The sequence below is a fragment of the Falco rusticolus genome, chromosome 11, assembly GCF_015220075.1.
Source record: "Falco rusticolus isolate bFalRus1 chromosome 11, bFalRus1.pri, whole genome shotgun sequence".
NCBI lineage: Eukaryota > Metazoa > Chordata > Aves > Falconiformes > Falconidae > Falco > Falco rusticolus.
The window spans coordinates 30,364,132-30,386,703 of NC_051197.1; the positions used below are offsets into that span (position 1 = coordinate 30,364,132).

At 36.9% G+C, this 22,572-nt stretch overlaps 1 protein-coding gene across 7 annotated transcripts in view; it reads right to left on the reverse strand.

Moving 5' to 3' along the window:
* The window catches only part of RABGAP1L (RAB GTPase activating protein 1 like), a 262,694-nt gene that overhangs the window by 207,277 nt on the left and 32,845 nt on the right, over positions 1-22,572 (reverse strand). For all 7 annotated transcript variants that reach the window (XM_037404169.1, XM_037404168.1, XM_037404172.1 and 4 more), the window contains 5 exons: positions 22,025-22,135; positions 17,210-17,276; positions 15,137-15,239; positions 13,313-13,479; positions 7,364-7,508 (listed from right to left, as the gene is read on the reverse strand). In XM_037404169.1, the coding sequence (XP_037260066.1) occupies positions 7,364-7,508; positions 13,313-13,479; positions 15,137-15,239; positions 17,210-17,276; positions 22,025-22,135 (593 nt within the window). The remainder of the gene's footprint in view (positions 1-7,363; positions 7,509-13,312; positions 13,480-15,136; positions 15,240-17,209; positions 17,277-22,024; positions 22,136-22,572) is intronic.

Consider the following 22,572-nt stretch of genomic DNA (forward strand, 5'->3'; position numbering starts at 1 on the left):
GCATATTATCAGGGCAACAAGATATAGACGTTACTGACATGGAATCATTCCATACATACTAGATGAAAGAGGATCGTGAGAAAGGCCACAAAAAAAAGCTGATTTCCATTTATAGGGTAACAGGAAATTATAGAGCATGAACTAGAGCTTTGCCAGGAAAGACAAGAGTGAAACAAAGTTTAAGTCATTAAATTCGTTCTAGTATTAAATTAGGTACATTTTCAGAAAGGTCCAACTTTTCAGTGCATTACAAAATATTTTAATGAACACAAAAAGATTTCAAAGTGCCTTCCAAATGATATATTTATGAAACCACAATCCTCAGTAGATTTTCTAATTTAGAGGGAAAGGCAATAATCAGGAGCAGAAAAATATGGATTTATGAATAGGAACAAAGATGATTTGCATTGAATTCTGCTTACAAGAACCTTCTGTTTATAGGTAAGTTACATCATTAATTTGAAGAAAAAATAATTTGGCAGCTACTGAAGTACATATAAAGAGAGTAAAACTGACAAAGATACCCCAGGTCTTCACTAAAAGCTATCAGTAATAACAAAAAATAGTATTTTTATTCTTAATTCTCTTTTTTTTTGTATTGTAAGTACACATTTTTCACTTCAAATCACTCAAGCAAAAGCTAATGCTGACAAATCTCAAAAATTCTGATTATCTTGCAAACAGTCTGCAAATTTAATTGCTTCTCTGTGTAACTGAAAATCTGGTTCCCCAAACCCCCTACATTTGATAACCTCTGAAAGAGGGTAGAACAGCATGGGATTAGATGTCTCTTTCACTCACTGTATACAGTAACGGGTTTCACATGTTATAAAGAAGTCTGTGCAAAATCTCTCAAAGGATCCATACATCCACTTTGAAACAAACCTGTTGGTTGTGTGAAATGGCCAGCCAAACTGCTTTTTCTTTTTAATACAATAAAAAATATTCTGCATTTAAAAACATATCTTAGTTCTGAGTCATATAGTTTCTACACTGGCCCTTCATTATTGTCATATTAGACAAGAATCATTAAAGAAAGTCAGACAAAATAAACCTTAACTGTGCATCTAAATCTGAGTGTAGAAACATGCGCAAATGTTCTACCTTCGTGTAGTGAACATACAAGTGAGGCACCATGACATATCTAAATTTGATGTACAAATGCTTAAAGCTGAATAAGAGAGTGAAGAAAAATCATCACTTCAGTTCAGTAGTTTTTCTCCCACACAGATGACAAAGCCAACTAAATGCTGCACAGCAGAGGTATTCTTGTAAATATAAACATCTTCCACATGTACTGTGCTGCCTGAAAACTGACATCTTTGAGAACACACAAGAAAATGAAATTTGAGATGTTGCAATTCTAAAGTAATGCAATTCTTTACTCTGTATTACTGATCTACAAATTTGTAGAGTAGTACCTACTGCCATATTTGATATACTCAAATAAAAATATCACCATTATAAAACACATTAAAAATATATATTGCCTGGCTTTTACTTAAAGTGCCAAGGTAGTATGCAAGGCACTGATTATAAAATACTCAGACTTAAAAAAAATACTCGAAAGCTAGTGACCAAAACTAAAACCACAAGATTCTCACTCTGAGGTTAACAATGACTAGTAAAAAGTCAGGGGAAACTGTCTGTTGAGAAAAGTCTTTTTAATCATCTCTATATAATGTGGTTATACAAAGTGGTTAAATAAGAATTTTTTTTATTATATGAAATGTGAAATGCTATGAGCATAGTAGTGCTAGCATGGGGCCACACAACACAGCGCTACACAACACAGCGCTCATGGCAAACCTGAGAAGATCCTCTAGCAATAGTAAGTTCTAATTCCTAATAAACTGACAGAATTGCAAATTCTTTTTCAAATTACTTTCAAAAATACCCCATACTGTTTATAGGCAGACAAGGAAAAGGTAATCACTACTAAAAATAAAGCATCCAAAACATTTCAAATAATCTGTAATTGCTTCCAGACAAGATGCAAACACCAATTCATACTCATTTATTACTGAAAATTGTCTACATTGTACCACAATCTTGAAGTGATTTTATGTAAGTTATTAAAAAAAGGATTGAAATCCAAGAAACAGATTTCACCTATGTACCCAAGGAACTGAAAGCTCCCTTAATCTGAAAGTAATTTTTCCCATAATTCTGCAAGAATAAACCAAAACCATCAAGAGATTTCCCTGCAGCATTCATGAACTGCCAGCCAGAATTATGGAATTATATTTTGCCTTGAACTTCACAAAGTCAGCATGAGCAACAGATTTTATAAAAGAAAGAATCCCTACCTACAATGTGTTCCCAGGTGCACCTTGCAGGTGTGTCTGAGGAAGAGGGGAATATAATACTCGGAGCAAGTCACACATTTCTTAGGGGCCTAGCCTGCAAACCTAGTTTACAAGTGAACTCCAATAGTAATCTAGGTTAGAGGACAGGAAAGAACCAGAGCCACAGGCAAGCAACCTTCCCTGTACTTCCCTCTCCCCACACATCTGGAACAGAAATAACCTTAAAAGTCCCTGTTATTCCATTTCATATACAACCCTGCAATTTCATTAAATACTTCTGTAACCCATAAAAGTGCTTCGAATTCAATTTCAAATACTTGCCTTTTAACAGAAAGGCCATACTTGCCTGAACAAATTTAAATACAACTGTAGCTATCAACAAGAATTGTTACCATTCAGAGCATATTAAAAGAACCAGAGTCTTCTGCACTCGGGATTTTTTCATGTACTAAGGAAGGGATCACATTTTTTCTGGCGTTCTTCAGATGCGCTTGTATTTTCCAACTCATCTCTTAATAGAACTGCAGCAAAGAGCTCTTGTCTGAAGACAGCCACTAGCCAAATAACCTAATGAATTTAGGGTTTATAAAGTTTTAGTTCATTTTTATGGATATAGCAAAAAGACTCCAATGCAGATTTAATTGATCTTGTTTAGGACCCACCAAGGTTACTCTGTATTGGATTACGATAACAAACAGTTCCTATGAATTCCAACAAGCTATTTTTAATTTGGATAAAAAGGCAGAGTGGAGTATTTCTACACTACTAATGTTGTTGTTCTCACTCAGTCATCCTCATTTTTTCACACTATCCCTCATCGTAAACCCCTATTTTATCACAAAATACTCTCAATAGTTCTGACTCCTAAAACACCACCACCTCTACTCCTTTGCTTTTCTGAATCCCAAAAACGGGCTCTACCACCCACAACATTTGACACAATATCCTAATTTAGTCTGGCTGATCATCTCCAATCATTTAGTATTGCCCACTCCTTATCTACTGTACACATCATCTTTTTGTGCCATCCAAAACGTCACACAGATTTCTTTGAAGCTTTCAGGGTCCTCTGTCCTTTCATTTCTATTCTCATTGTCAGACTTCACCATCTCCACACTGAGTTTCCATACCTCATGTTAATTTTTCTACTGTATAATATCTCTTTTTCTTAGAGTACATATGGCTAGAGAGAACACAGAGATAAAGTACCACCCTCTTGAGTTTGTTATTTTTTTCTCTTTTGCTCTTCTTTCTTACTTCTACAGATTCATATTTGTATATAATCTCTTATTATTAAAGGCCAATAACTAAACACCAAACACATTTCAATAGGAATTTTCTCAGTTTAAGTCCACTGTTCATGGATCAGTATCCACTATGCTGTCAACTGCATCCCTATTCAGTTCCTAGCTGTCAGAAAAGTAGTATCTAACCCATCAAGAAATGTATTGTTGCAAGTAAATAAAAACACAAATCCAAGTAACACTGTATTCCTGGAAGTCATCTGAGAGTGTTCTAGAGACAATCTATAAATCATGCTCAGAAACTTCTTTTTGGAGACTGGGTAAGCATGTTATCTTTTACCTATCATGAATTAGCTGTTTCAGGACATCTGCTAAACATTCCGAGTTTGCTCTGCAGGCAATTTATGGATTGGAATAAGAGCTAGTAACCAGACACCTGGGATCACATAAAACTTCAGGGGGGTTAAAAATAATGTGCAACTCAGATACAATTGGTTTAAAGTCTATTTTCTGTTTTTAAACAGAATTGCTCCCACTTACAGTGATCCTTACCCTTCCAACATTATTCTGATTCAAGAAGAAACTCAAATGGAGTTATATCTAGTATTCTCCTAAAATACTATATTATAGTTAAAAAAAAAAAAGGAATAGAAATATTAGAGCAAATGGAAGGTTGTCATTTCATATATGGTCTAAGTATGCACTGCTGCTAAAAGAAGCCAACCTTTTCTCCCCCTTCTCCTTTCTTTCTAGGACTACATTCTCCTGGCAAATGCTTCTGCTGGAAAGCAATTTTCTCCAATCCTCTGGCTCACACATGCAGCCAGCCATTTCATCCTGCCATAGAATGACGTTATGATAAAAACATTCTGTGCAGCTTTGTCTTTTTTGAATAATGCACTATACAAACCATCACTTCTGTACATGTTCTCACTTACTCTTAACACTCCAAAAAGGAGAAAAATTAGTTCAACCAATTGTGCTCTGCACCTTGTTACAAAGTTCTACTTAAAATTAAACATTAATAGTGAACATTTCTGCTTATTGATAAAAATTGAAACTTACATTCACTTTATGTGAACCCTTTCCACAAAATGTAAGAATTTCCTCATTATAGATCTTTTAAAATTATGTTCTGAATTTAACAGAAAACTTCTTATCAAGGAGCGTACTTTACATCCTAGGTTTTGACAAGAAATCATTAATATTAATTATATTTTAGAATTATTATCTCTAAAGCAAGGAACCTTAGATGACTGGGTTGCCAGAAATATCTATTACAATGTTAATATTTTTTTTAAAAAAAAATGAGGTTGACCTGAAAGATCCCCAAGTAGCTATTGCACAATCTTCGCAGAGATCTTAGTTTTTTTATATAGCTGTTCAGATGAAAAATAAAGCTAAAATGAGAAAATAATATTAAAAACTAGTAACGTTACTTAGGGAACATAGGATCACAGCTTTCTATATGCAGTTGCTGCATATTTGAAAGGGACTATGCCTAACACTAGTATAATAATTATTTTAAATCATTATTGTGAAGGGCAGGAATCATGTTTGGCCTTTCATTAAAACAAAAAGAACAAGAATATTGAAAAAAAATGCCTTCTTTCTTATGAACAACTTTATTCATATACTCATAAGACAACCCACTGAACTGTGTGTATGCACACACAAAGAGTACACAGAAACCAGGTAAAGTGCAAATGAGGCATGCATTGCTATACAAATGAAACTGCAACATATAGTGCTTCTGAAGTAAATTAAGTAATATTTGGTGGGCATGTAGGATATATATGAGGATATATAAGGGAAAAAAAAAAAAAGAGAGAACAGATAACAATCAGCAATAGCTGTAATGGGAACACCAGCCTTTGGCTTGTGAAATAGTGAAGTCCTTATAATGCATACCTGCCCTACTCAGGTTGCAAGCAGAAAAAAAACCTATATGGCCAGGTAGCCATTCTTAACAATAATGAAAAGAAAAAGCCTTCTTCCAAGGCTAAGACAAGACACTGTAAATTCAAGGGTTTGTTTTTTTTCCCCCATCATCATAATTAGAACCCTGAAAAGAAAAAGAAAGAAAAAGAATGAAGTGATTTATTTAGAACAACTGCAAATGACTCATTTAACCTGCATATCCACTAGGATAGATAACTTCTAGGCAGAGAACTCTAAATGCAGTTTCCATGAGAACAGAGTCACATCATGATATTTTTAATGTCTTCTCCTAGGAAGTAATCTACATTTAAAATATGGAAACTAGCATTAGGAAGCTAAAGCAAAGTTAAACTTAGGTTCATACCCCAGTGGAATACTTCTACTCTGTAATAAAACAAAGCCATTCTACAATAGCATCAAGAGGACAATATCCACATTATTACTAATTGTGCTACATTCATCAAATCCTGGAACAGTGCTTTACTCTTCCCAGTAGGAAGCAATATAAAAAAAAAAAAGTATTCAAGTAATTACTTAAACCCTATCCTATCAAACAAGCTCCAGAAAACATTCTGACTGTACGACTCAAACATCCAGCAAGAGAACACCCACAGATGTTGAACTACACTACGCTCAACCTGAAGACCCAAATGTCAAGTCTGAAATAATACTTGCTATGAACAGTAAAGCAATCCCAAATACCAATTAAATATAAAAGTTCCTTTAGGGAAAATAGTATTCTTACTATTCAGAAGTGGTACTTGATACAAAGGAGGGAATAATGGTGATAGTCCATGCCCATCCCATTCCCCCAAGGAATCAGTAGGTTTTTGATTCACCAAAGAGCACTTTGGCTGTGGGTTTTGTAAGCCTGGTGTCACCTGGGATAGGTGGGGGGTTTTGTTTGTAACTGGGAGAGAGCAAGCATGTAACTGCATCTGTCTGCTCCCGATTCATCACAGGGCTCGGATTCATATTGCATAAACTAATATCCGACTACTTACCTATAATTAAGAATCAAGAAGGAATTTTTCCAATTGTAGTAACTGAGACTTTTTGTAGTATTGACACAATAGTGCCAGAAATCTGAGGAATAATTTTGTTAACGATCACAAGTTCTGGTAGATGAGATGTCCAGATCAAAAAAGGCATAAAGCCTATTCTGAATGCTATGGGCTAACCCTCAGGAGTACAGGGAGACAAGAGTAGACCAAGGGCCTTAAAAAAAATCCCAACCTACCAAAAAGACCACCAGTGGGAGAGACACTGAGGTACTGTTAGCTTTGGAAGGGGCAGTAAATACACTGGGTCCGTGAACAGCAGCAATCCCTGACACGATCCCACCTGAACCAGGAGATATTTTGGTAAACCCAAGTTATAAATGAGGGAAAACAAAGCACATGCTAAGCAGACCGACTGGGAGTGGGGGAATTCCTGGTATGAGTCTGATTGGGATTTTGTTGGTTTTCTTTACGAACAGGCATTTAAAGCCTGCCGTTTCAAAGCCCATTTCAATGCTGTCCTTTAGCAGCACATTCAAAGCAAATGGCTTCTGATCAGAAGACAATCTCTCTAAAAAAGGTTTTCCATCTTGTTAGCAGAGCACATCAGTAACATTTTGAAACATTTTGAAAAAAAATGGACATGCGTCGTCTGCTGCTGCTACTGGAAGAACTCCAAATAATGCGTTGGTAAAAATACCATTACTAAAGAAAAAGAACTGCTGCTAGTAGAAAATTACACGTGATCTTTTTGTCCAGAATAGTTGTACTTCTAACAGACACAAACAGAAAGAATTAAATGAGTAAATTAACAGCAGAAATGTGACAGTACAACCTATGGGAACTATAAGTGCTCATTTATCCTTACCTTCTTCTGCCTCATCCTCCTGCGATGACATAGGCCCTCCTCCACTTGTTGGGCTGACCAATTCTTCCTCTCTCGCAGATTCTCTTTGTAGACTAACAACTTCATAAATTGCATCCCCAGCACTTGCGTGGCTCCTTCCTTCAGACTAAAAGAAAAATCGTGTATGTATTAGGTCCCCACTGGTGATAAACACAGTTCTAAGAGCATGCCAAAACCAAACCTAAACACATACAAACAAATCTCCTAACAAGGCTAAACAATAGTTTGGGCAAGGCTCCCTCAGATATCTTTGCAATGGCACATGCAGACTGGCAATAATTGACAGCTCTGTTTCTCCAAGTTTTATAGGTAGGAAATATAAATAAAACTGCATTATTTCCAAAGCTCCCTCTTAAAAAACCATTTTAAGTATTGTTCAGAACAATGATAAAAAAAGCTTCTCATTTTAAATAGCTACAATGAGATTAGGTCAAAGAGAAACCGCAGCGAAAACAAAAGCTAAGAACAGGAAAAATATCTGAGTAACTGACATCACAGACACAGGAATGGAATGCCTGAGGTTGAGGTGTATGTGTGTGTTTAATTAATGGTAAGAGGTTTTAGTAGGTAAAGACAAGACTAAAGAAGAAACAAAACCTCATGCTTTTTGAAAGCCATAAATTGTGAAAAGCTCCTTTGTAGTGTTTTACTCATTAAAAAACAGAAAAAAATCATACTTCTTCCAGTGAGCATAATTTGTAATATACTGCTTTCAACAGGGAAAAGTATTGGCTGTACCTAGCTATGAAATTTGTGTTTGTAGCCTAAGGTTATTTTTTGTTCTTTACTTTTATATATGTGTGTGTGTGTGCACGTGGACAAATCATCTGTCAATCTAACAGTTACATTAACTTGGAAATTTGCATGTGGTATCTGTAACAATATATATATTTGACATCAGAAATAATTTGAGATCAGTGGAAATAATTTTGTTCTGTAAAAGCAGTTTTTCTTCCAAATCTGTCTCTCTAGGAATTTGCTAGCTTTCAAGGCAAACTACCTCAAAGGCTGGGGGGCAGGGGGAAGTTGTTTATGTTCTTTTAGGTCAAACTGGAAAGGTTCCGTTCAATCAAAGTCTTTCATGTTCAATGGGCTTCCACATGAAAAAGAGTTAGTTACCCACATGTTAAGCACTGGATACAAAGTTGCAAGTTTAAAAATAAAAGCAGTATTAGTTGTCCTCTGGGATACAGTTGTGAACACAATTATTATTGAGTGATTAATACATTTGTAGGGAGTTGTATAAAACTGCAAACTAATGATTGTATTAAATGAACTAGCCCAAAATCTGCTATTTTGTTCTTCGTGCATCTTGCCTAACCAGTTAAAATAAGTAACTTCTTTCACATATTAGAAACATCAAGTTAACCATGAAAAAGAACACAATTTCAGTGAAAGAATATTCAATGTGTTTTAAAAAAACATGATTTAAAAAAAAAATTATAAAGTTGAAAGACTCCATTAGCACCTTTGCTGGAGATCCACATGAACTGCTGACCAGCACTTGCAATTGCAACAAGCTGATGAAATTATGCAGATGGGTAGCTTAAATAGGGACTGCTTGAACTAATACAATACAAATTATTTTTTACTGAGAAAACTTCCCTACTGTATTTTAGATTAATCATTCAGTTCTGTTTCCTTTAAAGCTGATACTCCTTGGAAGCAGTGGCTCCAATTATCAGCCAGTTTTGCTGACTGAACTTCTCATTAAGTCAACTTAATGAACTTCATTCAGGGTGTAGGCATAAATACCCTGCATTTTGTAACATTTAGCGGGACGATATTAGCACCATTATGCCTGTTCTATTCTCACAGAACACCACTATCAAGTAATTACAAAGTACTTGGTTAAATCAATGAAGTATTGATGCCACTAATATTATTAACCATTGCTATCTATAGCCTTTATTTTTGAGGGAATAAGCTGTGAGGTGCTGTGGATTTTGTTGCATGTTACAAGAATTACAAGTGTTCAGCTTGTTCTAGTTAACTGCAAGATGTCTCCCCATACAATGCAAATAATTTGGGGTTTTTGGGTTTTTTTCTGAAGCAGAAATTTGCTATCTACAGGAATCCACCTTTATAAGGATCATGTTCTAGTGATGAAAATGTGCATGAGTAACATAGCAAGATAGATAGATAGATAGATAAAACAATCTAAATCATGCAGCAACCTGCATTTATGTCATTCCTCGTAACTGACTGCACTTCAACCAGTCTTGGTTCAGACTATTAAATCTACCTGAATCCTTCCTTGGAAGAATTCTGCTTTCACTCTGCTAATACAGACAAGTCCCATTTACCCCTTGTAGGAAAATGCCATTTTATTGCTTCCTTTCTTTTGGAACATAAGTAATGGATGCTTCCTTAGTGGAATGGGCACGTTCCTGAGACAGCCCAGATCTGAAGTCTCCTGCAAGGGCCCTGCATGCGAGAACTTAAACTGGGCAGACTGCACGCATGAATTTCTCACCCACAGTCAAACATGCTAAATTTGCACAATGACGGACAGCATTATCGTCAGGATTTTACATCAGCACAAAATTATACTACAGGACTCATTGTCCTGCACAGAGAAGCCACCTCTCTTTGGAGCTGAGGCTTTTGATATTAATCTGCTGTTATATTCCCTAGAGTCTACTTATGCTCAACTGCTTTCCCAAAAAGGTCACAAATGGCTGATCCCAGTGCTGTTTGCAATGTTATTCTCCCAGGAGGAAGAGTGCCCTGAGGTACAGTGCCTTTCACAGTATTGGCAGGGCAGGAACAGCTATTGCAATAGTCCTGTCCAATGGATAATCAGCTAAATAAGGACTTGCAACAGGTGAACCAGAGAGATCCTGTCATCCATAATCAGGACCTCTTCTTATAGAAAGATTACAAAGATTAAAAGCATTTGTTTCCCAAAAATCTGTGGAACAGCTCCTCAGAATTTTACGGCAGGAAGAAATGCATGTGTTTCTTCAAAGAGGGGAGGCACATGTGTTTGTCACATTATAAGGGGTGAGAAAGAAAAAAAGAAAGCATCCATGTCACTCAATTTAAAATGGTACAGTTGTAAGTGATTTAAAAGGAAAGCTTAACTGATTATAGATAAGTATCAAACAGCTGAGAATGTAATATTTTCAAGTGTATTTTCTTTAAATTCAAAACGTAGATCATCTCAACATTTGCATATGACAGTTGGTTTTCCCAGATTTTCTTAAATTCTAAGTTGCTATGCTAATCTCTAGAAGAAATACAGAAACATCATTGCATGAGATTTATTTACTCACTGTTAAACACAGCAGCACTTTTGCCATGTAATATCAACATAGCTTGCTTTTTCAGACCTATTACTATACCCCACAGGAAGACAACAACTCAAAGATTCCCATTAGGCTAAGTAAAATTAAATCACCGCTCTTTGGTTTCATTAGTTAAAGATGATGGACACTATTCCAATACAAATGGCACAGTACGCTTCTGCTGTTCACATTTTCAACCAACACCACAACAGAAGCCTTTAGAGAAAGCAAGTCACCAGCTGCTGCAGGAGCATGCACTTGCACATCATCCTACAATGCTAATGGGTAGGCAGAGATACTTTATGTACCTCACAATGCCAAAAACAGAAGAGACTTCAGCATTGAAGTGGGTGGACCACTTGGAAAATAAGGAATTGGCTAGATGGTCACACTCAAAGAGTTTTGGTCAATGGCTCAATGTCCAAGAGGAGACTGGTGACAAGTGGCATTCCTCAGGGGTCCATAGTGGGACCACTGCTGATCAACATCTTTGTCAGTGACATGGACAGTGGGATTGAGTGCACCCTCAGCAAGTTTGCTGATGATACCAGGCTGTGTGATGCAGTTGACACACTGAAGAGAAGGGATGCCAACCAAAGGAACCATGAAAGGCTTGAGAGGTGGGCCCATGTGAACCTCATCAAGTTCAACAAGGCCAAGTGCAAGGTCCTGTGCACCTGGGTCAGGGCAACCCCCAGTATCAACACAGGCTGGGCAGAGAATGGATTAAGAGTAGCCCTGAGGAGGAGGACTTGTTGAGCTTTTTGTCCACCAGCACCCCCATGACCTGACAATGTGCACTTGCAGCCCAGAAAGCCAACCATGTCCTGGGCTGCATCAAAACAAACATGGCCAGCAGGTTGAACGAGGTGATTCTCCCCTCCACCAGCAGTACCACATTCAGTTCTGGGGCCCCCAACATAAGAAGGATATGGACCTGTTGGAATGAGTCCACAGGAGGGCCACAGCAATGATCAGAGGGTTGCAGGACCTCTCCTATGAAGTCAAACTGAAAGAATTGGGGTTGCTTAGCCTGGAGAACAGAAGGCTCCAGGGAGACTTTATGGCAGCCTTTCAATACTTAAAAGGGCAGTTATGAGAAAAATGGAGACAGGCATTTTACAAGGGCCTGTAGCAACAGGGCAAGGGGAATGGTTTTAAACTGCAAGAGGGTAGATTTATTGTGAGGGTGGTGAGGCACTGGAATAGGTTGCTCAGAGAAGCTTTGGATGCCCCATCCCAGGAAGCGTTCAAGGCCAGGCTGGACAGGGCTCAGAGCAACCTGGTCTAGTGGAAGGAGTCCCTGCCCATGGCAAGGGGCTGGAACTAGATGGTCCTCAAGGTCCCTTCCAATCCAAACCATTTGATGATCCTGCTCAACAGATAACTATTCAAGAAACATTACCAGATGAGACGGATATATCATCTTTCAGTACTTCAGGAAGAAATAAATGCACATTAATCACACAAGCACAGGACTGGGAAAGCTGACATAAAAGGGAATACACAACTATACATTAAGCTTTACCTTAACCACTCCTCCCCTCTGTAGAATTGAGCAGTGTTTGCACAACCTGGCTACAAAGCCAAACTCCTAGGGACTGACAAACTGAAATACTTCAGAGAAAAGAGTTTTAGAAAACCAGTTATTTCTTATTCTTACAGCCACCTCTCAGCAGCCAGGATTTCCCCTTCTTACATAATAGTTGATTTTAGAGTGAAAAATTGGAATAGTGATTTCCCAAATTTACCAACCAAATGGACTTGGCTTTAGATATCTGCACACAGGCCATGAAACTATAAAGAATTCAATAGGTAGGTTCAAAATTGTTTAAGCCCACAAAGCCAATGACTTATGGACTTATGACTCATTATAATTGAGTTTACATAGCATGCTGGTTTTGGCTGGAGTAGAGTTAATTTTCTTCACAGCATCCAGTATCGGCCTATGTTTTGGATGTGTGCTGGAAACAGTGTTTGTATGTGCTTACACAGGCCTTTTCTGCCTCTCACACCACCCCCAGCACAAGATGTTGGGAGAGGACACAGCCAGGACAGCTGACCCCAACTGACCAAAGGGATATTCCCGACCACAGGACATCGTGGTCAGCATATAAAGCTAGGGAAAGAAGAAAGAAGGGTGAGGGGATGTTTGGAGGCATGGCACTTCGTCTTCCCAAGTAACTGTTATGCATGATGGAACCCGGCTTTCCTGGGGACGGCTAAACACCTGCCTGCCAATGGGAAGTGCTGAACAAATTCCTTGTTTTGCTTTGCTTGTGCACACAGCTTTCGTTTTACCTGTTAAACTGTCTTTATCTCAGTTCACATGGTTTCTCACTTTTAGCTTTCCAATTCTCTCCTCCATCCCACCAGGTGGGGAGCGAATGAGTCGCTGTGCGGGACTTAGTTGTCAGCTGGGTTAATCCGTGACACATAGGCACAGGACATTTATACAGGTTCCACAACCATTACGCATTTAAGCATCTCAAAAACAAACAGTTAAAAGAAACAAACTACTGAGGTGCAGGTGTCATGCTAGCTTTTATAAAGGCCAAATTAAGACAGACAAAAAATGCTACCAGCATCAACTTTGCTTTAAAAAACAAACATGCATTACCTGTTTTAGCTTCATATAAAAAGTTTCTGTGAAGGTTTTTCTGCTGAAGTACCAGAAGCGTTCATTGGCAGGATACACACGCACAATAGTCTCCAGCAAAAAACGAACTGGCTCTACTACTTCAGTAACAACCATATCCACTGCCACAGTCATGAATACACACTTATCTAAAACACAAAAATAAGTCACATACAAACAAATAAGTCAAAGTTCACATTTCTCAAAGCAACAAATGACAAAAGTAATCAGTTTTTCAGATCGAAGACCCCTTCTACAGAATTATTGATTCTATTGCACCTATTTTATTTATCTGAGTTTTACACCCTATATGCCTGCTGTATAGAATGAGAATACGCGTTAAACAGCATACAAAGTGACTCTGATAACTTTTTAAAACAAAGGCAGTATGTCTTTGTTTTAAAGACAGGAGCAAAATGCCATGCAAAGTAAACACCATGAAGATTCCTAATCCCCTTCAGAGAAAAGGAACATGCACAGGATAAGGTCGTGTTTTAAAGTGTACTTACTGCTATCGGAAAAAAAATATATATATATATGTATTCATGTATAGCAAATCAATGTCAAGGATCTCCTAAAGCATTGTTTATCCTCTCACAACACTGAAAAACAATTCACAACATTTTTTGTCTGTGCTGATACCCTATCAGTTAAAAGGACTCAAAACATCTTACACCTCCCAATCCCACTCTCAGGGTCAGACACTCCTCATAGCAGCAAAACATATTTTTGAAGCAAAGCATGGATCAGTAATCTTAACCTGTAATAGCTCCATCTTCCTGATACTTGAAGCATAACTCCAACTTTTTCAAGGAGAATGCAGGATCAGCTGACCAGAGGACAAGACTGATAACACACCAAGTGTATTCTGCAGGTTTACAGTGCAAGAAAAGGTTTGCTGCTTCTGGCAACACTCAGACAGAGGTAGTAACCACTACGTTGCATCACAGCCAATAGCTCTCTTGCTGGAAGCACAGATTTTTAAAGTAACACTTAGAACCAGACAGTACAGACCCCTAGGATCTCTTGTCTTATCAGACCAAAGAGGAAAGCGAGCATTTAAGAAATAAATTTAAGAAAAAGAAGAAAAAAGAAAGAAAAAGCCCCACATCACAAAACCAAACCACACCACACACACAAAGTCAGAGCGTAAAATAGAAACTGTGTTGAGCTGCACTTTGCCTATATGCTACAAGAAATAATGTGGTTTGATGGTTTGAAAATCCATCAGCAACAGCAGTGACACTGGCTGTACATACTCGAATGTGCCTTTAAGCACCTGATGCTTCCTATCCCAAGGCAGAGTTCACGAACGCCAGATTTGCATTCAAACCTTTTACATCACATCGAGAATAAATTCTCACAATAAGAAATGGTGCTATATAATCAAGCACTTCAGTGCATCACTTCCAGCTGCCCCAAGATGAAGGGAATGTAATGCTATTTCTAACCAACTCACCTCAAAACTAAAAGAAAGAGAATAGCAATGCCTACTATTTATACTGCTTTGCTGAGTACAGAAGCTGGAAAACAACTTCTGCACGCTTAGGTCCAAAAAGTCCCAATAACCAGAGAACAGGCACATAAGCCCCAGACATTTAACATCTCCAAATGAGCAACACACAGTTCTATGAACAATTATTCATATTTCTATGTTGCATATATTTATGCAGAAAAGTTCCTACCCACAGACTCTTGGAACATAAGGGCATATGTACTCAGGCATGTGCACCACTATTCTCAGGAGAAAATACATACACCAAACCCATGTCAGGTAAAACAAATTTACAAACTAGATTAAATTACCTTTAGGAGTTTCCTCATTAAGGACTAGAAACATGGGTGCATTAGGATTCCACATTCCAGTAATTACATAAGCCTTCCCATCAGAACTCTTTCCCATGGATTCCTAAAAACAAAACCACACAGGATTATTAGTTATGGTTTGAGATCAAAAAGATTGAATATGGGGAGGGGAAACAGTTGTAGGAACTTCAGAGTAAGATTGTGTTTGCTCTAGACAACACAATCTAAATAAAGAATATGAAATAACGGATTGAGAATGGTTACAGGGAAATGGGAGAGAAGGAAGAAACTTCAGAAGAAGAGAGGAGAAACATTACATAAGAAAATTTAGACAAAATAGTTCATCAACATATTTTTTTAATGCATATCAGAAGCGTGAAAGTGTGGTGGGATGTCTGCCACTCTGCTTTCTAAGCAGCCAAGATGGTTGTTAGGAGAAGATGAATTACAAGAGACTCCATAAAATTAAACTAGCCCCACAGCATACACAGAATTGATCCAGGAAAAAAACCCAAAAAACTAAAAAACAAAACCAAAAATAACTTAATAGAATAAGGCCTTGACAACTCTAACTCAGAGGTCAGTCTGAGTTTTCCCAATCCATAATCATACCTCTGCCAGATTTCTCCCTGAGTTGCTCAGGCATGGACTTAACATTTGTATGTATGCCAATGAACTGGAATTCCAGTCCATAGGAACTTGAGATTTAAAGAGCCAAATTTCAGGCTCTCTACTTACATTCAGGACAAAATGCAGATAAAGTCAAAACAGGCACATATGATGAAGTTAGTATTAATTGTAACGCCTCTAAATCTGGTTAAGATAATCTTTTGCTACACATCTGTTACTTCTAAAAATATTTCTTAGAGACCTGCTGGGAATAATCAAAGTACATGACCTGCACATATGAGCCATTACTAGTATGAGGCAAGTACATGGCTCTTGAAGTTTTCTGGGACAGTTCCTATGGATCTGACAGGCTTGTAAGGGTAGCCACTTTATAGCTGAAAGGAGACTGACATTCCTACTCTGCAATCCAATTTGTGGTAGAGCAGTAAGAGTGACCGAGTTCTCCAGATTTAAAGAGGGAGAAAGGGGGTTGAAAGGAAAACACAAATTTATATGCATATGCTATAGCCAAGAAATGAACTAATAAGCCATTACATCTAGCAGTTAAATGCACCTGGAATGTAAATGTAAATAGAATTATAGGTGCACTAAAGACAGGAATTCAAATATACAATCCATGCAGTAAAGAAGTGTTGCATAGATTTATAGAAGCCAATTCATTACACTCCATAACTCTCATTTATTTGATTTTCTAATCAAATAATAAAAACGGAAAATCAGAAATAACGTCAGCCAATAAAACCAGGAAAAATGAGCTAGTAGATACAAACAGGTAAATAAAAGAGTCTGAGAAGAGAACTGATAGCTAGAATCATCAACATGAATAAAATGGACTAGACAAAACTGGGATAACTGCATAGCCACAAAATGTTTGATTGGTTTAACTAAAGCACTTCTTGAGTTGAAAAGGGATGTTCTTATCCACAGTGTGAAAGTAAATTGATATTATCACAGAAAATACCATACTATTTTGTAGTTCTCTTAGAAGCAACTCTAAGAAACGAAGATTGTAGAAGACAAGAATACATCAAACAGAGCAAGAATTGAAATTCAAATAAAGAAAATAAATGCAAAATTTTCAGCACCTTGGAAAAATATGAGCACCTCCCCAACACCCAAATATAAAAAAAAAAAATATTTGCTTTAAATTTCTAGGCAACATGCTTGATACAATACAGAAAGCATAGTTATTTGTAACAACCAGCTGTCAGCTGACCTAATCAGTGCTTCACCAACTGAACAAAAAACAGATGACACAGGTTTTGACATTACTTGAAATATTTTGTCCATTGCATGTAACAAGTTTTTTTCTAGTTTGAAGATCTAAACCCCAGGATTTAAGAAACAAAAACCAAACAAAACCAAACAGATGAGAGGTTTGTTTTGGTTTTTTTTTTAAATCACCTCTATCTTACCAAACAGGTTATTAGAGCTAAGTATTACCATGTCTAGTAAATGCATGTCACTGTTCTTCACATTTCGTCCAGGGCTTAGTAGCATCCCAAAGCACCTGTGAAGTTTATTTAGGGAAAAAGAAAAAAAAAAAAAAAACAAAAGCAAAGAAAAAATAGATAGATATTAGCTCTTCAAAATACAAAAGTATTTTCTTGAACATAATGGCACAACCACCTACTGCTTCTAATTTAAAGAAAACCTTTCTTAGAAATATTTTTAGTGTTATGGCAACGCTCAAGAAACATCACAATATGTACTATAGAAACAACAATGAAATTACTTTCCAGAATAAAGATGACAGAAATCAGTGTCTGATCTGTGAACAATCAATTATTCTTAGAGACAACTCAGAATACTGAGTTTAAAGACACAAACAATTCCTGTACATTAGTGATGGAGATCGGCAAGAAGAAATTCACTCTCTTCCCAGTCCATTTTAAAAATCACTTACATATAATCATAAGAAAAGTTACAAATTCACCTATTCTAACACCCATAACGTCACTGGCATAAAACATCATGTAGCATCATGGGCTCTTAAAAAAAATACAAACACCTATTTGCTCAATTTTTAGACTTCCATTCTTTATTAATTTTTTTTAAAACTGAACTTGTGCTATACAGGGCCTCGAATTCCAGAATTCCCACCCAATCATTTGACAACAAAATGTTCTTAGCATTTTTAAAACTAAAAAACCTAAAAAAATTCCTAAAACATTCAGACTTTCCAAACTTTCCGAATACTGAAGGCACAAAGCCAGGTCTGAAGTTTCTGCAAATCATCTTTATCTTTCTCTCCTTTGAATATATTCCATTATGAATAAAAAAAAATACCAAACAGAATTATGTATTTGTAGCATAAGCTGCAAGCCATTTTGCCCAGACTTTGAAAAATGTTAGATCTCAAATGAGGAAAAAAACCCCAAGTTGAAAGCAATTCCATCACGTAATGTTATGGAAAAATCAGGTCATGTTTCAGAGGGTTTTACTTTGAGAATTTTTCTTCTGTACAGCTCAATTCTCTAATAATCAGACATAGCACTTTCTATCACTTACTTTCAGAACAGTGTAAACCAGAATTGATCTCTACAAGCAATCTGACCCAAACCTCTACTCAAAGTATGACCAACTTCATCCAGGTTGCCCAGGGTTTTGTCAAGTCAAGTTCTGAGCAGCTCTGTGAACAGGGAATGAATGATCTATTTTGGCAACCTGTTCCAGCGCTCAACTCCCTTTGAATTCACAACAACTGGCCTACTTCAGCAGAGGAATTTCCAGTGAAGTAACTTGTGTCCATTGACTCTAATCCTACCACTCTGCACCTTCAAGAAGAGTCTGGCTCCATCTCCTCCATACCTTTCCACTAGGTATTTGAATGCACCAGGAAGAGCCCCCCATTCCCACCTTCTCTATATCTGAACAAAAGCAGTTCTGTCATCTGGGCTACCCATTTATCCAAATGATAATTTGGGGTTTTCAGCAAACAAATTGTAAGAGATTATATGAACATTCACAGGTTAGCAATGAAGATAAAATAGTTTCACAGCTTTCAGGAAAGCACAATATCATGAACAGACATGTAATTTTTTTTTTATATATATATATATATAAAATAACTATCATTTCATTATCGCTATTAACTGTAAAAGTCTTGAAGATACGCAATTATTACACCATCTAGTAAGTTTACCCCTATTACATTTGGCTACATGATTTTCATTTTCCACCTCATTACACTTAAACAGTAACTTACGTCCACAATTGTATTTTTCCTTTTCCATATTCTTTTGCTACTAGAATCTTAAAAATCAACGTGGTAAATAAAACAGTAGACAAGAATTTTGACTTATCTGTCTAGCATAATGCAGTGCCATGTAAAGCAACCAAGCCAGCTATGATGCTAGGACTTGTATTTAAACACACAAGCCAGCTTCTCTGCTAAACTAATTACACCAGGCAGAACGTTACAGCAGACTGGCTTACTACTTTTTGTTCCTGGGGTAGGAACAGCTCTGAGACGTCTATGATTTATAGTAGTAGAGGGGTCACTAGCTTCTGGTACCTCTGCTAAAGAAAACTGTAAGGTGAAGACTCAGAGGCAGGCAAAATATCTGTGCTTTTCAAAGGCAACAGCTCACAGATCCTAGCTCGTGCTGTGCATCTCTCAGATGAGCACAAGTTCTAATGTGTGCCAGCCGAAATTTTTGCTAAGTATGCTTCCAAAACAGTGGGAGTCAGGATCAAGTAACCCCTGCCTCTCACAGAAGCAGATATTTATGATTACTGGCAGCACCCTGCTACTAGAAGACTCAGGGCTGCTCTTCCCACTAAGTTCAAAGAGCAAAATGAGTTCAAATGAGTTCAGGACCCTCACTTGCAGAGCAGCTAGATTTTACACAAACAGTTATCGACAGATTTAGCCTCTGATTTGAGGAGGCTGAACCACACACCCAGGATTTGAAACGACCAGCACACACTGTGGCCCTCAGTCTTGCCACTTTTGACATGTTGGGGTTTCTGCACTTCCAGCTTGCTACCAAGTGGCTATGTGCAGGTGCACTGCTCTGTTTAAATTCAACTAGTTTCTAGACCTGCAAAAAAAGAACTGAAATTATTCTTCACTAATACGTATTTCCATTTATATAAATACAAATGCTACCCACTGATAAGGCTAATGGTATTGAATTAACATGGTAACATGATCTTTAAGAGTTTCAACTGCTACTGAGCAACCAACCAATATTCTGTACATCAGCTCTAAGGACACCAGTCTAGACTTTAACTCAAGCTATACCTACATAACTTGGTATTAACTCTCCCATATGACTGGTAGCATACTATATTTAAACACCACTCTATTGAGAACAGTCAATCTTCTCATTTCTCAGAAAGAAAGGCTATTTCACTCTTCAGAACAACTTTCTTAAAGCCCCCGATCATTAACCAGAATTTTCTTCTTGAGTCCTGTAAACAACTGAGACTTGATATCCCACATTGTGGGAACTGAACCTATGTAGCACCACACAACTCAAACCTGGGAGACAGGAATGAACATAATTTCTTTACTTGCTCTGACCTAGATAAAACCAGGCAAAACCCAGGTCAAACAGGCCACAAAGACAGAAAGGACCAAAGTAACTCAACCAGCAGTAACCTACACTATCAACCTAACCCAGCCGTAAGCCCCATGTGAATACCACGAGGTGGCAAGTTTCTCTGAGTGATACCAGGTTTATTCTTCTGAGCCCATGAAGAAAGATTCTTTAATTCTTTAGACCAGAGACCAAATTTCTTTAGCAACATTTTTTCACTTTATAATTTCCACTTAGAAATACTTCTGAAGAAACATTAAATTGCTTGGAAGCTCACTGTCTGCTTTAACCTCTGTTGATCTTCTATACCAGTTTTGAATTTTAATATTATGTAGGGTAAGCACATAAAATGACTTACAAGCCTGTGTATGTCATATCAATTAAATAACTTTTTATCAGCAAAGGCTGTGGTGATAAAAATAATATCCTAATTGAATATCCTAAACAACATAAAAATTAAAGCTAGGTACATCATCAAAATAAAAGGAAGGTATCTGTACTTTTTTGGGGAAAAAAAACCCAATAATCAAATGCTATTCAGAAATGCTTAAAAGAGCATTTATCATTCATTAACTGAATTCTGAAACCAAAATTATTTAAATTAAAAGTACATTGAAAATATATTTTTTTAAAGCCACTGAATAGCAAAAGCACAATTTTACAACACAAAAGAACAATGATAAAAAAATCTGCTGTATATTCCTTGCCTAAAATTTTAGTTTCATTTTTGGAATAAAAGCTTGAAAGCAAGTCAAGAGATCAGTCTTAGGTTTTGGGAGGGTTGTGGGGTTTTTTCCTTGATTCTCCTGTTATCTTGAATTTCCTTTTCACTAAAATTGAATTCTCCTATTGCTACTCTTTTGATAAGATTGCCATCTGGTGGCATCTGCTATTTTTAAAAATTGTGCTATTGAGAAGGAATTCCCCAATTTAAATTAATACAATACCTAGTGCTACTGTAGTAACAAGAGTCTGCTGTTAATGAAAACATTAACTAACAGTTATTCTTCACCTTCATGGCCCACTTCTCGTGCAAAAGCTTTGCACAGAAGGTCAGGTTATATTGTCCAAAAGAGATTCCCTTCATGTAATTTCCAGGAAATACAACATCAACCATTCCTGGGCTCTTCACCACCACTCGAAGATAGACGTTAGAATCATACTGTAACAAAACTACAAAGGAATCCTACACATCTTGAAGTCTGAACCAGAAGACTGCTGCTTCTAACCAGCAGGCTGAGTACAAACTTGCAGTGTTCCAGTATATTGATCTAACAAATTAATATGCTCCAAGGTTTAACATAGCTCAGACAACCAAACATGGTTACTTTTACTAAATAGTGAGATGCTGGTAATGCAGGATTACAATAAACACATGTTTTTGCACTACTTAAAAAACAATGGAAAGCAAAAGCATTTCAATGTCCTAAGTATCCTAACACCACATTCAAAAAGACAACTAAAAGGCAAAAAACCCAAGAATCTTTGAGTATTACAGACTATGTTTCTTGTTTTCACTTAAAAATGACACAAATACTTCAAAAGAAATTTAAAACTAAACTGCACACCTACAAATCAATTACATTGTGCAACAATACTTTGTGTTATTGTTGTATTTTTTCCTTCCACATAACTTGAAAAGCCAGGGAAAAGAACATTAAATACTGTTCTCTCAAAAGCTCAAACTGCACTATTTTTATAGGAATCTCACCTTTCAATGGCCAGTTCTTTGTTCGAGAGTTGCTGAACTGTAATCACCACTTTCTTCTCAATTCCCTGTTTAAGCTTGAAATATAACTTCTCTCTATCCTTTGGCACAGGGCTAAAAGAACAAAGAAACAAATTTCTTTAGCACAGTATGGAACACTAACTATTAAACACAGAAAAGAGAGTAGCAGCCCACTTAAATGGCTCAACTCATTTGAGAGACCTTCTATTTCTTCATTCACAAGTTAATAAACTGGCACTGAAGAAAGAGATTATAGGCTCACACTTCATATAATAACTGTCTGGGGGATTTATCAGACAAACATATCCAAAAATGCATGGTGTATTTTGGGTTTTAAAAGGATAGAAAACGTAGTACATTGCCTGGGAAATAAAAAAATAAATACATTTTCACAGAATTAAGTCTTCTTATCAACTCCCTCTTCCACTAAAAAAAATCTTGTCATTAACTGTTAGGCAAATAATACTTTGTTCCCTTGTCCCCTGTAATGCTTAGAGAAGTTTACGTTTTCTAAATCTTCAATAAATTTG